At 42.2% G+C, this 14,461-nt stretch overlaps 1 protein-coding gene across 1 annotated transcript in view; it reads left to right on the top strand.

Moving 5' to 3' along the window:
* SLC9A7 (solute carrier family 9, subfamily A (NHE7, cation proton antiporter 7), member 7) overlaps nucleotides 1-14,461 on the top strand; it is a 40,884-nt gene that overhangs the window by 7,312 nt on the left and 19,111 nt on the right. Inside the window, exons 8-13 of the mRNA XM_014960170.1 lie at nucleotides 3,311-3,416; nucleotides 3,771-3,859; nucleotides 3,972-4,085; nucleotides 6,515-6,626; nucleotides 7,937-8,090; nucleotides 13,393-13,452. Of these exons, the coding sequence (XP_014815656.1) occupies nucleotides 3,311-3,416; nucleotides 3,771-3,859; nucleotides 3,972-4,085; nucleotides 6,515-6,626; nucleotides 7,937-8,090; nucleotides 13,393-13,452 (635 nt within the window). The remainder of the gene's footprint in view (nucleotides 1-3,310; nucleotides 3,417-3,770; nucleotides 3,860-3,971; nucleotides 4,086-6,514; nucleotides 6,627-7,936; nucleotides 8,091-13,392; nucleotides 13,453-14,461) is intronic.

Here is a 14,461-nt window from a genome sequence, read left to right as displayed (position 1 = left end):
AGCTGAAATGTATTCAGATCCATTTTATAAAATCATGCTTCTGAAGCAACAATTGGTTCTTGCAGTTCCTAATGTTTGCGCTCAGGAGGGTGCATGAGGCTGGGGGTGGGAGGGCAGTTCAGAAGGCAGCCTCTGCGGATAGTTTGGGGGTGGTTTTGGTTATCGTTGTTTGGTTTTTTTAAGAAAACAACAAACAAACAGACAAAACCCTTAAACTGTTGTTCAGTTATACAATTTTGACTATTTTCTTTTGGAAAAATACTGAATGGCATGCAGTACTGTAGAGGCAAACTATAAATTTGCATTTGACTCTTCATAGCTGATTAAAACCCATAACTTCTGTCATGAATGAAGTGAATAGACTGTTATTCCTGTAGCTGTGAAGTGCCTATATGTATGTATAACCTATATATAGCCTATAACTCTACCTCTCTATGAGTGCAGGGTTTCATGCAGTCATGCATTGTCCTTTGAAAACAGACAGAATACTTGGTTTCTAAGTATGATGCAGATAATATATGTGGACTTGTTCTGGCTTTCAGCAAGTTGCCTTGGCCTCACTGTCTGTGGTTATTTTTATAACTCTACCACTTTGCATTTTCTTTCTAAATTGCAGCATCTGCATGGTTGAAATGAAGCAAAGCAGATGGCCATGCTGAAGGGATAAAGAAAGTTGTCTTGTCTTTAATGCTTAAGAAAACAGAAATAATAATTTCATTGGAATTAACACTTCAATTTGGTCAATTATTCTAGGAAATAAGATTATTTTTTTATTTACCTTTATCTCACACTCCTTTTCCTCCACAGTGATGGGCACAGGTTTTCATTTCAGATTTAATGAAATGTTTTGGTGTGGTTACTTACAATAACAGCAGGGGGAATAAAGAGTTTGATTCATAAAGCTGCCAGAAAAGAGTGGAAGTGAGGAATCTGTTCTGACAAGGGCTCTTGCCTAACTTCAGGGGAACAAGGTTCAACCTCTTCCTCTCCTGTGGAGTGACTGTGGCTACCCAGTTTCCCAAGCATCCATGAAAGCATCTTGAGCCAGGCACTGGGATAAACTTGCAGTGGAATTGTCCAAGTGCTCTGTGGACAGATGGGTTCTAGTTGTTGCTCTGGTGGGTGTTGCTGCTTCAGAAGCGTGATGTTACAAAATGGGTCTGTTTAAGAGGGGGAAAACTTAATCTAGCTCAGTGTGACAATACCTCCTCAAAAGTTTTAGAGAGATGGTTTATATGGAGAAGTGACTGTGTGGAGAGTAACAGCTGTTTAAAAAAAAAAAAAAGGCTGAGTCTTATATTTGGTGTAACGTCAACTGTGATGGAGATATAGATGGTTTGTGCTTTTGTTTAGAGTGCAGCCTTCTGACAAAGCAGGGTTGCAACCGAAGGTGTGGCTGGAGGATGTGTTTGGTACCCTCACCCTCCTCCAAGTTAGCAGAGAACACCAACAAGTGTGGGTGGGGAGTGGGTGGCTGGCCTCAGGATTGCTTCATCCTTACCGGGCTCCCGCTGAAACACTGCCAGCTGTTTGCCTCTGTAATCAGTTGTGGCTCGTTGTGAACACCATATTCTGTGGTATGGCCCACAGGAGACTGTTTCCACTGAGTCTTCTTGGTTACCTGGCTGCTGTGAGCCCCAGACCTCCCGCGACCTGTGAGTTTCCTTGTGAAATGTGGTGCTGCTTATTGCTTCTAACATCCCTGTCCCATATTGAGCCGTGACTCCCCAGGCAGCAGTGCTGCCATCAGCTCCAGATTGCGTAGTGCTGCAGAGACCCAGGGTGTAGCTGTGCTACACACGGTGGATGATGGTGCAGCCTTGATGTGTCCATTGAGGTACCGGTTGCCTTCATGTGAGCAGGGGAGAGAGTGCTACCACCTAACTGTTTCAAGTGCCCCTGCTGTGCTCTTGCTGTCCTCCCCCTTGGATTTCAGAGAAGATTGTGGTAGTTGTCAGCTTTCAGAGAGACCAGGGATCTGTTTCAGCCTGGAGAAGAGAAGGCTCCGGGGAGACCTTATAGCAACCTTTCAATATCTGAAGGGTGCCTATAGAAGAGCTGGGGAGGGACTCTTTGCCAGGAAGGGTAATGATAGGACAAGGGGAAACGGTTTTAAATTGGAAGAAAAAAGATTCAGATTAGATCTCAGGAAGAAATTTTTTACTATGAGGATGGTGAGGCACTGGAACAGGTTGCCCAGGGAAGTTGTGGCTGCCCCATCCCTGGAAGTGTTCAAGGCCAGGCTGGATGTGGCCTTGAGCAACCTGCTCTAGTGGGAGGTGTCCCTGCCCATGGCAGGGGGGTTGGAACTGGATGATCTTTGAGGTCCCTTCCAACCAAAACCATTCTGTGATTCTATGATTCTATGATTTACCACCCCTCTTAGCACACGGTTTCTTTCTGTGGTTTCTGGTAGAGCAGTGTATAGCTGTCTGCACCTCAGGGACAGTGAGCTCTTCAGTGTGCACCTGCTGCTGGAGTAGTGATGAGGAAGAAAACTCCTCCAAAAAAAATCTATAAATACATAAACAACTCTTTTGTAGTATGTGAAGAGCTATATTTAATGCTACTGAAATCTGTTCCACTTCAGTAGCTGTATAAACTGTTAATTCAGTATGTATTTGACGTTCCAGTTTTGCTGTCCTCTGGAAGATGAACTTTTTTTTTCTTCCCACTGAAAGACTGAGCTGCTCCGAGTTGGCTTTTAGTCTATAACGCATCGACACAAGGAGAGGAAATATATTTTGTTGTATGCGGGTTTTTTGTTTTGCCTCAAAAGTACAAAAGTAGGCATGCTTGCAGATAAAGACTTGTCAACAAATCTGAGCAGAAAAATTCTGATAAATCTACTTCATCTTAGGGATGTTGTAGTCAAGAACAGCCCTGTGAATGAAATTCTTCTGAATGTATTTTATGCTTTATTTAAAGATGGGGTGGGACACCAAACCCAAAATAAAATAACCCCTCCCCCCAAAACAAAAAACCAAGACATACAATCTAAAGGACTGCCAGGTATATATATTCTTCCCCTGCTGGAACTTTGCAGGAAAATGTGGCATTGAGCAAGATATTACCTCAAAGAGGTGGGAACACGGTTATGCCATGGATATGCAGCAAAAATATCCAAAACTGATTGTTGCAAGCGGAGGCCTTGATTTCAAAGTTTTCCTTGTTGTTTTTCAGCACTAAAAATGTTTTGTTTTCCACCTAGCGTTGATTGTTAGCGCATAAAAGTGTTTCTCTTCAATACTGGGTACAGAGAAGCCAAAGGATTTTTATTTTTGTTGGATCCCTTAACAACTGATTTAACGTGACGAAGTTTACGAAGTTGCACTGCTTCCCCCTGCTGGAGACGGCTCTCTTCTTCTTGATGTCCTGGAGCACTTTCTTGCTTGCAGAAGCTTGTGGATTTACTGGTGAGTTTTTGGGAGTCAAGCATATGGAGATGGAAGTCCTGTGTGTCATAGCAGCCCTTTTTCCACTTTCTCATTTAAACCTCCTGATGAGAAACAAGATGTTGGTGCTTTAAGGTTTTCTATGTTCCATACAATGCCATTGAAGGTGCTCATTGTGTGGCTTTTAGAAGTACTGCTTTGTTTCACACACCCAACTCCCCTTGATTCCAACCCGGAATCTAACTCACCTGAAAATAAGGTTCATAAAGTCTCAATGTTAAGGATGATGTATAAATTTAATAGAACTCGAGAAGCATAAATACCTTGAGCTCACACTGCGAACAGGCTGATTTTCACATGTGCTTCTGTTCACAGGTGTGGTGGCTGTCCTCTTCTGTGGAATTACCCAGGCCCATTATACATACAATAACTTGTCAGTTGAATCCAGAAGTCGCACTAAGCAGGCAAGACTCTTTCACCCTTTGTGCACTGTATTGCTGTAGTATTCTGTGTACTATTGTTTTTGAAAAACAGCTTTATTGCTTGGCCATTAACATGTGACTGTGTTTTCCCTAGCTCTTTGAGGTATTGCATTTCCTGGCGGAGAACTTCATATTTTCTTATATGGGTTTGGCACTGTTTACTTTCCAGAAACACATCTTCAGCCCAATTTTCATCATTGGAGCTTTTGTATCCTTTTTTGCTTTGTGTGACATGTCTCCTTATTAAGTGCTTGAAAACTTCTGGTGTCTGTTGGCTTTACCAAATAGAGGATAGTGGCTGACCTAGGTTTCTCTCATGTCTTGCAAGCACAAGAATTTTGAGAACAATCTGTGGTGGTTACCCTTCACATCAAATCTCTAAGGTCTCTGTGCACACAGTGGTTGTCTCTGCACCTGAGCAAGTGTTAGAAGTAATATAATTTTAATAGATAAATGAATGTGTTTTACTGTGTTTACTTGTGTATTGACAGCCCGCAGTGCTTGTGTTGCTCTTGTATTCGAACTTCGTAGGCCTAGAAAGGATTAATCTTTTTTCTCTTCACTTCCAATGGTCCCTTGAAGAAAAAAAAACAAACTTCAAGTAAATAAAAAGGACCATGGGCAAACAGAATATCTTTGAGCAATGCTCCAAAGGTAGAGGTCAAGTTCTTACATGATGGGAGGAGGAAGGAACTGAGCTGTGGTGCAGACCATGACATGAAGGGTACACAGTCCTGAAAGGTGTTGGCCATCCAGTTCCCATTGTCCCTGGCTCTTGAATTCCCCTGAATTTTTGTAGTAGTCACACTTGTGTAAGCTGGGAATCACTAGATTCCTCTGTGCACTCTGCCCCTGTTGAAATAGCTTATGTACCTATTTTTTTATTCCTGGCAATTAAGGAATTAAAAGTGTGCATGAAGCAGTGGGAACTAGTGTTCCAGTCTTGACTTTCCTCTGCCTGCTGCAGGAGTGCAGCTATCAGCAATGAGAATAAAACACAGTGAAAAGACATATAAAGATGGCCTAACCCAGAATGTTTTTATATTCTCTCCTTCTTTCCACTTTTTCTCTCATCTCTGTGCTGCTTCTAGGAGTTTATCACATTTGTCTTTATTTTCCTTTGGCCACTTACATCTTTTTCTGAAACAGTAATAAATTTTCTCCAGTGTCTCCTCATATCCATTCTTCTGACGTAAAAAATGCTCTGGAGCCCTGCAGCCATTGGATAAAGACAGGAATGGAATTAGTTGCATCTGGTATACTAAACATTGCAATTTTTTGTCTTTGCTGTGGCCTTCTGTCCTGTCTCAGGCAATGCTATCTATCTTGGGTTTGTTTTCAGTATTTATTTTGTTCCTTTCTCTTTGTACCCATCTATCTCTTACTACATTTTTCACATCTTTTTCCTACCACTGCACTTAACCTCTGTTACTCTTGAGTGTTTTTCCCACTTTGTGAGGAAGACAGCTAGTACTGGCACCCACATCTTTCCTCAACAGCTACTGCCCCCTTTGAGTCAACATCTTGCAGGAGCAAAATGTTAGCTGTTGAAAGAGAAAGGAGGGACTGCAAAGGGAAAGCTAAAGCCTTGGTGTCATTGACAAAATCCTAGCCGTTATTTCTACGTACATTGGTCATGATGGCTTCTGATTTCTGCAGTCCCACAAGGATTGCCATAAAAGTTATTTGGAATAATTGCATGAAGCTTTTTGTACAAAGTAATAATAGAAATCTTATTTTCTTAGAGACATAGTTTTCTGCAGACAGTATTGCTTTGCTTTAGCTATTCGCAACAGCCCAGTGGTGTCTTGAGATCTTACATAGTTTTATTTCTTTTCCATGAGAGCTGTTTCATTCTTCTAATGCTGTTATCCCAGCAGCAAATGATCAATGTTTGGTGGTCTTTTGGTTGTGATGGTGTTTATAGGATTTCAGCACATCACTCTAGTTTGCCCCGAAACGTTCCTTAGATGGTAGAGGTTAGATTCAGCTTAGATTCAGCTTTCTGCTTTTTCACTGGAACCACTGGATGTTTTACATCACAGTAAGGAAGGGAAGGAGCTTACCACCTACTGTCCTGAATTTCCACGATACTCTTCTACTGCTCTTTTTGAACTTCGTTCTAGTGCTGACAAGTGTCTTTTGGATTTATCATCTCAGTAACTCTGTACTCTTAAGTGCTTGCCAGCCAGTAGGAGATTTTTGCCTTTGCAGGAGTTGTAACGGAGTGGCCATTGCTGGTCTTGTTTTGGTTTTCCTTCTGTACATAGCACTGCATTTCTGTTGGTCTGAAACACATAACTGAATGGTGGTGGTGGTGATAGTTGTTTAAAGTGTGACTTTTAAAGTAAAGCCTTCAATTGTACAACTACTAATTTTAATACTAGGTATAATTTCACTGTGCATTAAAAAAAAAAAAAACAAACTTGGTTATATAGGTTAAAATATGCATTCTGTGCAGTGAGTTCTGTATGCACGTAATTGGTGAAAGTCTGTTTTATATAGACAGAAATAACAAAAGCACTTGATATTGTGATGTAAATCTCTCAGTAAAAGAGAAGCTTCGTGTTAGAGCCAGGTATCCATGTGTCTGTACCCCTCAGCAAAGTGAAATCCTTAACCCTCAGCTTTGAACAGATTGCAATCTTTTTGGGCAGAGCTGCACACATCTACCCCCTCTCCTTCTTGTTGAATCTGGGCAGGAGGCATAAGATCAGCTGGAACTTTCAGCACATGATGATGTTTTCAGGTAAAACCAAAAATGTTTGGTAAAGCAAAAAATCTGTAACTCGTAAGCAATTTATAATACTACCTTCTGCTTTTATAATCCACGTCCATGCATCCTGAATAGAAGACTTAATTGTTGCAGCATGCCATCGTGCATCTTTCAGCCTTTACAGAAAGTGTCCCCTGTCTGGGAAGAGTGACATCTTGAAATGCCAGTTGCTGGCGGCAAGCAGTCACCTCACATTGGGAATAGAGTATTTTCATTTGAAGTGCATCTGAAGGGGATGGGGAAATTGGGATGTATCTCTTCCAGAAGGTTATTTCTAGCTGAGATGATGTGTACATTATGCACAGAGATCTGCTGAGAAAATTGAGGTGCGTTTATGGGTGCCCTCTCCCACTTAGTTGGAGAAAGCAAAGTATTTGACTTAAGCTCCCTTACAATTTCTGTCGCACAGATAACTGTTCAAGTTTGTTATTTAAAGCAAATCCTGGAATGTGTGTCTGAACATGTGCATACCCAAGAAGTGCCAGGGATGCCTCTGTACACAAGAAGAGGGAGACAGGCTATTACCAGGCGTGCCCATTGACAGGGCACAAACTGAAACACAGGAGGTTCCCTCTGAACATCCGGAAATACTTTTATTGTGTCTAAGCAGTGGCACAGGCTGCCCAGAGAGGCTGTGGCACCTCCATCCTTGGAGACATTCAAAAGCCATCTGGATGTGGTCTTGGGTGACCCTGGTTGAGCAGGGGAGTTGGACCAGATGACCTCTAGAGGTCCCTTCCTACCTCAACTGTCCTGTGTTTCCCCTACTAAAGAAGTCTGCAGATGGCCAAATGCCATGACTTGTCCTTGCTAGTGGAGTTTCATAATTGGGGGGGGAATATAGTCTGCCTATGAATATGTCATTAACTAAAATATTTTTGCAGCTGATAACAATTTTTTATCAAGAACTCGCATCTCAGTTATGGAATCAACTGAAAAATTGTGTATTTTTATTTGGACTCAGGGAGCTGCTTGATTTGTTTGTTAATATGTTTTGCTGTTTGTTTCTGCATTTCTTTCCTGTTAGTTTCTGGAAATATTTACACCTTTTCTTAGCACTTGTGGATTCTGTAAGTTAGAGAAAACTACCAGGGCAAATTGTGTTCTAGCTCATCCCAGGACATAATTATTTGGGACAGTGATGGAATTAAAACTTGACGGAGCCCACTGCCTTCTGCCTGTCCCTTTGTGCCTGTGTGGCAGGGAGGGAGCAAGGAAAAGCGCTGTGTTTATAAATAGGCAGGATTGCACTTCTGAAGCTGTTATTTTGTTCTTTCGCACAGGTCTCAGGGGAGCCATGGCCTTTGCTCTGGCTATACGAGATACTGCTACTTACTCACATCAAATGATGTTCTCAACAACTCTCCTCATCGTCTTTTTCACTGTGTGGATTGTCGGTGGCGGCACAACTCCCATGCTCTCCTGGCTGAACATCAGGTCAGTGCAGCTGCGAGTTGCGGAAACTTCACTTTTCAATCGGGCATAGTCCTACAGACCTTGTTTGATGTTTGCCAGAGGTGTCCTAGGTATTTAGAACATTCTGGTTTTTAGAGAAAGGTGCTAGTGCAGGCCGGTGAAGAAAATGTACTGATGCTGCTTGAGTGAATCCACTTGAGTGGATTCCAAAGCATCTTCTGGTCAACAGAGCTGACTCTAACAGCTGTCACCATAGGTGCTGGAATCCTGAGCCTTCTGCCCTGCTGCCTGCACCTCTTTTGTTGAGGGAGCATAGCTGGGTATTTCCTTCAAACCCTGTCATCCAGCAAGGGACACGATGCGCCGCTGAACAGCTAAGTGAAGAGGAATTGTGCACTTAACTCCTTTAGCAGGACTAATCTGGTGCAGTAATGAGAGTCCATGAACATGGCTGATGAGTTGCTCCTGAAGGGAGAAAGGGCTAACACCACAACCTTTCCAGGCTTGCCCTTTGAGTAGGCTATACTTGCAAAAACCATTGATGTGGCCAACAAGGCAGAACAGCTGGAAAGGCTATGATACAATTCCTAGAGGACCTGCTGCCAAAAGGCAGTTGGCCAAACCATAGTTTTGAGTGTTTAACTGTAGCTTGTTGGGAGATTTACCCATCCTTGCTAGTAAGCAGTAATTGGAACTGGCATTTGTTTGGCAGTGGGGTGACAGAAAATAAATGGTTAACTTCCACTTTAAGGGAAGGACATCATGTAAACAGGGGAACTCTACATAGGAAGTATTCTAGAGAACTGCATGGGTCTGCCTACAGCTGCCTTGGTAGGCACTGCTCTAGTGATGAGGGAAGCTGCACTTGTTGAGACCTCATGAAATCAGATTTGTGCCAGGAGGTGGCAGCCATGTGCAGCTGATGGAGAATTAGAAACTTGGTGCTGGTGAAGTACCCTCTGTGAGAGAGCCCTTTCTGCTGGAAAGCAACAAGTCCTGTCTGACCTTACAGTTTTCAGAAAGAGACAAATTAGTTTTCAGCTGACTTTTAGAAATATGCTGCTTTTCTCTTTTCCATCTCTTTCTACCCAGTGGTAGAGGGAGGCAGGAGGAGATGACGATGAGATGCTGTCCCAGTGCCTCACTCAGCAGCAGTTAAATAGTGCTCAGAAGAGGCTGTACAGTAGGTGACTTGTCCCTGGAGTGGCCTGGGACGCTTTCTGAGCCTTGGCACTTGCCCATTAGGTTAGACTGCAAGAGGCTGGTCATAAGTAGTTCTCCCATGCAGGATTATATAGCAGAAAAGAGGTTAAAAGATAAAAGGTGGTTTGCTTCCTAGATTAAGGGAAGAAACAAGGGAAAGCAGTGCCATTTGTGTGTTGGACTTCAATATTAGGATTTGTGCAGACTCCCAGAAATCCAGCCCTAGTGTGAAGTTCATACCAGTTGTATCCTGGTCGACTTTGGCCTTTGTGGAAGGGAAGGTGGAAAGCCAGTCAGCCACTACAAAGTGGTCATGAAGCAGCTGGCCTTGCTGTGGTGTGGAGGTGAGAAGAAGAGAAGGGCCTGCTTTAATCAGGAGTCAACCAAGCTGACAGACCCTCTAGGCTGGCCTAGCTTGCCTGGTCAGTGTGTGGCATTACTGTGATCCTGTGGGTACTGCTCTGCCCATCAGTGGGGTTTCTGGGTGATCCCTTCAATAGTTCCTGTGGGCTGCGATGGGCTGAGCTTCTTCCCTAGGAACTGCAGGTGCATGTCTACTGGCCAAGTCAGAGGAGTGAAGACAGATGTCAATACCAAAGGGTCTTATTTAAGGCTGTGGCTGCATGATTTAAGTAGAACAGTACCAGAGAGCCGACTCTGGCCAGGACTTTCAGCCAGGCTTACCACTACGTTCATGGGGAGGCAGTTGCATCCACACATGGGGTGATCCTACACAAGGGTCCAGAACTGCTTTGCTGTGGCTTGGAGGCAGAGGCACATGCCACTAATTGCATAGCAATTGGGATGCACGCTTTGTTGTTTACTTCTGGTGGTCCCTTCTCTCCCATGATGTGAAATGTATTAAAAGTAAGTAAGGGATGGAGAGGGTAATGTGAAAATTAAGTTCTGGTAAAGTACAAGGCGGTATAAGGAAGAAAACAAGCAAAAATACCCTCTGCCTCCCCTTGCTCTGTTCTGAATGTCTCAAGTAATCAGAAGACCAGGGGTCTTTCCAGATAGGGTATGTTACCAGTGTACCTGGGTCCACTGATCAGGCTTAAATGTACAGCTAAGCAGAGGACTTATGGTTTGTAGCAGAGACTTAACTTTAGTTTACTGCTTAACTGGTTGGGAAAGTGAGGTCGTGACAGCAAAATCAGAGTAAAAAATAATGGGGTCTTTAGGTGCCTTTGACTTCTGCCACTTGATGCTAAGCAACTTAAAAATTAACACCAGAAACTGGAGTTAAAGCTATGAAATCATCTGTTTTAATTTCTTGGCTGTCTATCAGTGAGACGTATCCAAGCATGTGAGTGGTAAACAGTTACCCTTTTCTAGCAGTAGATTATTTTTTTTCTTAGAAACTAAAGCATGACTTGGATATTAAAAATATAGTTTCATCCTTTGAGACTAAAACAAAGAAACAATTTCCTGTCTGAAGTTTTAACAATTTCAGCAAACTCAAAAGCCCTGTAAATCAAAACCACTGGCAAAGTTCCTCTTTTCAGAAAAGTAGCTGATTTACTGTTTCATTTAGGTGTCACAGGAAAAAAGGGAAGTCCTAGCATTTGTATTGCAAAATACTGTTTTCCATTTTACATCAGAGGTTATTGACCTGGTTCTTTTCATGTTGAATGAAGCAACAAGTAGATTAATGCCTTCCTCTCCTTCATAATCTGCTTCAAATGAGGAAGGTTTATTTTAATGGAGTCATTTCAGTTATACTTAGCAACGTTTTTCTAAATCTTAAAGCATTATATCTGTCAATTTAAAATATTTTAGGTATCTTTCTACCACCAGTTAAAGGTTGCACAGACAATGTCAACTTAGATACTTACTGCCTTATGTCTGACTTTGCAAATGCAATCCTTTTACGTGATTTCTGTTTAGTGATTTTTATTTAAGTTGTTTTTTTTTTTTTTTTTCTTTAAATGAAAAAACTGAAAAAGAAATCTGGAAACAACAGCTATGTGAGAGTTAGTATGTGATCTACCTAACTATCTGGGATAGTGGTGAAACTGACAGCTTGGTGGCAGTCTCTGTCAGGTTATACTCTGTTTTCAGACAGGTTATACTGTCTGTTCAGACAAGTTATACTCTGTTTTCTTACCCAGGGTGGTCCAATGCACGATAAAATGTGCATTTCTTAAACACCACACCTCAGTGTGCTGCGATGACAGGAGGCAAGTGTTGATGCTGGGACCTAGCCCTGTGTTATGTTTCAGATTGGAGTGGGAGATTTCTGATAGGAAGTTACATCCTTCTGTTTGGCAGCTGGTTTCCTTTACAACTCAGATCCTTCACTGCCTTCTAGTTGCTCTCTGCCCTCAAAGAGCAGATGCACAGACACAGGTGCTGCCCATTACCCTCTGTTTCCTTTCACCATATCTTTTTCTGCACTGTTTTCTCCAGTCATCTTTCCTTATCTAGTTTCACCAATCTTCCTCCTTCTTTCCCAGTCTCTAGTTGAGGGTCTCCAGTCTCATCAGTCTTGAATCTCTCTTAATGGAGGTGCAGTGCAGCCTCCAAACCTCCGCCCTCACCCCTCTGGGTTTCTCACTTGGTAGGAAAGAGATTGCCTCCTCTTTTGCACGACTGGAAATAAGCCTGGGAGATGCTTCCTTATCTCTGTTCTTGTGCTCTGAAACATAGCATTTCACACCAGAGAGAAAAAGTGTGGGGAAGGCCCAGACCCCATAGGAGCTGCGTTAAGATATATCTAGAGGACATGGGTGATATGGGTTTAACTGCCAACCCCTGGCAAGTCTTGGCAGGCAGTCTGAGCGGTCATTATTTTGGTTAGGTCAAGTAAAAGAATACCTAAAGGTACCCTAAAACCAACCTGAAACAACTTTTCCTAAATCCAGGATTTTTGTAGTTATTGGGTTTTATTTATTTTTTAATATGGTGGTGGGAATTGTTGTCTTCTGAGATACAGTTGAACTCTTCCAAAATAGCTAAAATTTTCCAAAAACGCTGCACTCATTATAGACATCTGGGAAAACTTCGGTATACGATCTTGGCAAAGATACAGCAAAGAGAAGGAAGTTGTAGAAGGGAAGTTATTGAGCAGTTTTTAATTTTAGTTTTTGCTGCGTATACAGAGCTGTCTCAGCGCTGGCCTTTCGGAGCAGAGTGCTCTGAGCTGGAGTGTACGTTGATATGGGAGAAGAGCTATTGAACCAGGAATCCGAAACAGATCCATCCAAAGTTTGGTATTTTCAAGGATTAGATGAGTGCACGCTCTTCACAGAGCAAGCTGTGGCCTTAAATATTTGGGTTGTCATGATATCAGCCTGCGATCGGGGCGTGTACACCTGCTCTTTGTAAAGAGAGGCCTCTGTGGATTTCTGATCATCTGGGCTTTTATTTCACATAAGCAATAAAGAGTTCATGTAGCATTCCCTCACGGAAGAATGGGGTGGGGGGGAAACAACTCACAACCTGATAAGGAATTTATATGGAAAATATTAGACACCAAACAGGCTTTCACTTGTGGTTTGGTTTTTTTTTTTAAAGTACAATTGAAAAAGGCAAAGCAAGGAGTAAAAACACTCTCTGCTATGACTGGAGACTAATCATATTAAAGATTGTTAGTTATGTGTTAGTTAAACCAACGGAGTGATGTAGTATGCATTACCAGTTGTTTTGGACTGCCCTGAGACTAGGCAGTAGTGATGGCCTCTTTCATATATGGATAGCTTCCTGAGATTAATGACTTTTTCTCTTTTAGATTATGTACAGGTCCAAAGTGTAGAAACTTTCTTAGGTCGGCTGGCTCTGTCTCTGTGTAGCAGCTCTCTTGAGAGCTATTGAATTGAATTTTCTGGGGGGAGGTGGCCTGTCACGAATACGGGTGTTTTAGCCAGCCTGAATCTGAACGAATGAAGAGTATTACTGGACATCTCAATCATAAAGTGCTGATATTGATAATTTTCCTTATTTTTGTCACTTTGTCATTGTTCTGCCATTCTTATTCTTGTATGCTTTGTCTTTTTTGATGGGGTAGGAGTATTTTGTTGGTTTGCTTTGTTTTGCAAGGGAGCAAAAAGCTACCATCTGTAAAGCTACCATCTCATGAGCATTTTGTTACTCACATTACATTCTTGTACTGTACCAGAGTTGGTGACCATGTTCCATCGGTGGAAGAGATGAGTGAAAGCCGCTGGCTGTATTTCAGGTGACACCGTGCTTTCCTTGATACCGAATTAACCTGGTGCTTGGCTTTCTTCATCTTCGTAACACTGAGTGTGTGCTCTTTTTTCTGTAGTATGGCATGCTGCTGCTGCTTCTCCTCTTCTGCAGAGTGCCGTAGATGTTCCTCAGTTCTGAGTCTATTCTCTTCTGAGCTGGGAGTGTGTCAATCACACATCATGTCTTTAGCTTAAAAAAGTACCCTCCACAAAACACTACCATCCTTTAACTCTGTGTATGGGTAATTAATGAAGCAAAACCAGCATCTTTGGCCTGGGAAGACTTGAAAGCTGAGAAATCATGGGTGCGATCCCATGATCCTTGATCACACAGGTATTCTTAAGCATTCCTTGGGGTTATTTTATACAACTGTTCAGGTTAGAAGGGACATCACAGGTGATTTAGCCCAGCCTCTTTGGGGATGTATTTTAAAAACTGAGGGTTATCATATTGTTTATAGGAAGAAGCTAATAAGAGTAGAGATAAACCAGAATCCTAGTATTCGCCAGTTGATGGCTTCTAGGACTGGTACATGGACAGAGAGAGAAGAAAAAAATAAAGTACATCTCTAACTGGTATCTGTCGGGGAATGTGTGTGTGTGTATGTATGTATATATGTAAAAATAAATATATACTCTTTGGGATGGGGCAATGCTAAGTTTCTCATGTATGTTGTCACACTTGAAGGTTCCCAGCCAACTACTGAGTTTGCCAGAGATGCAGTGCATTAACTTGCACAGAGAATCTGAGAACTAGTATATATTACAGTCATTCTTGGCCATTGGCACTGTAATTACATGTGCTAAAATTTAATAAAGCCTCTGTTCTGGTAAGTTGTCATCTGGGTTGCAGGGCCTTGGAAAGGTTTTTGAAGCATCAGAAGAAATGGTTCCACCCATTTTAAAAATGACATAGTGGAGAACTTGAGGGAGTTCTATCTGCCTTTTTTACCATTCCTTTCCATACATTTAGTTTCCACTGTGTGTCATTTTGTA

This window comes from Calidris pugnax, unplaced genomic scaffold (genome assembly GCF_001431845.1).
Source record: "Calidris pugnax isolate Ruff unplaced genomic scaffold, ASM143184v1 scaffold188, whole genome shotgun sequence".
NCBI lineage: Eukaryota > Metazoa > Chordata > Aves > Charadriiformes > Scolopacidae > Calidris > Calidris pugnax.
The sequence above is the reverse complement of the archived record's forward strand: the minus strand, read 5'-3'. Positions and strand labels throughout refer to the sequence as shown.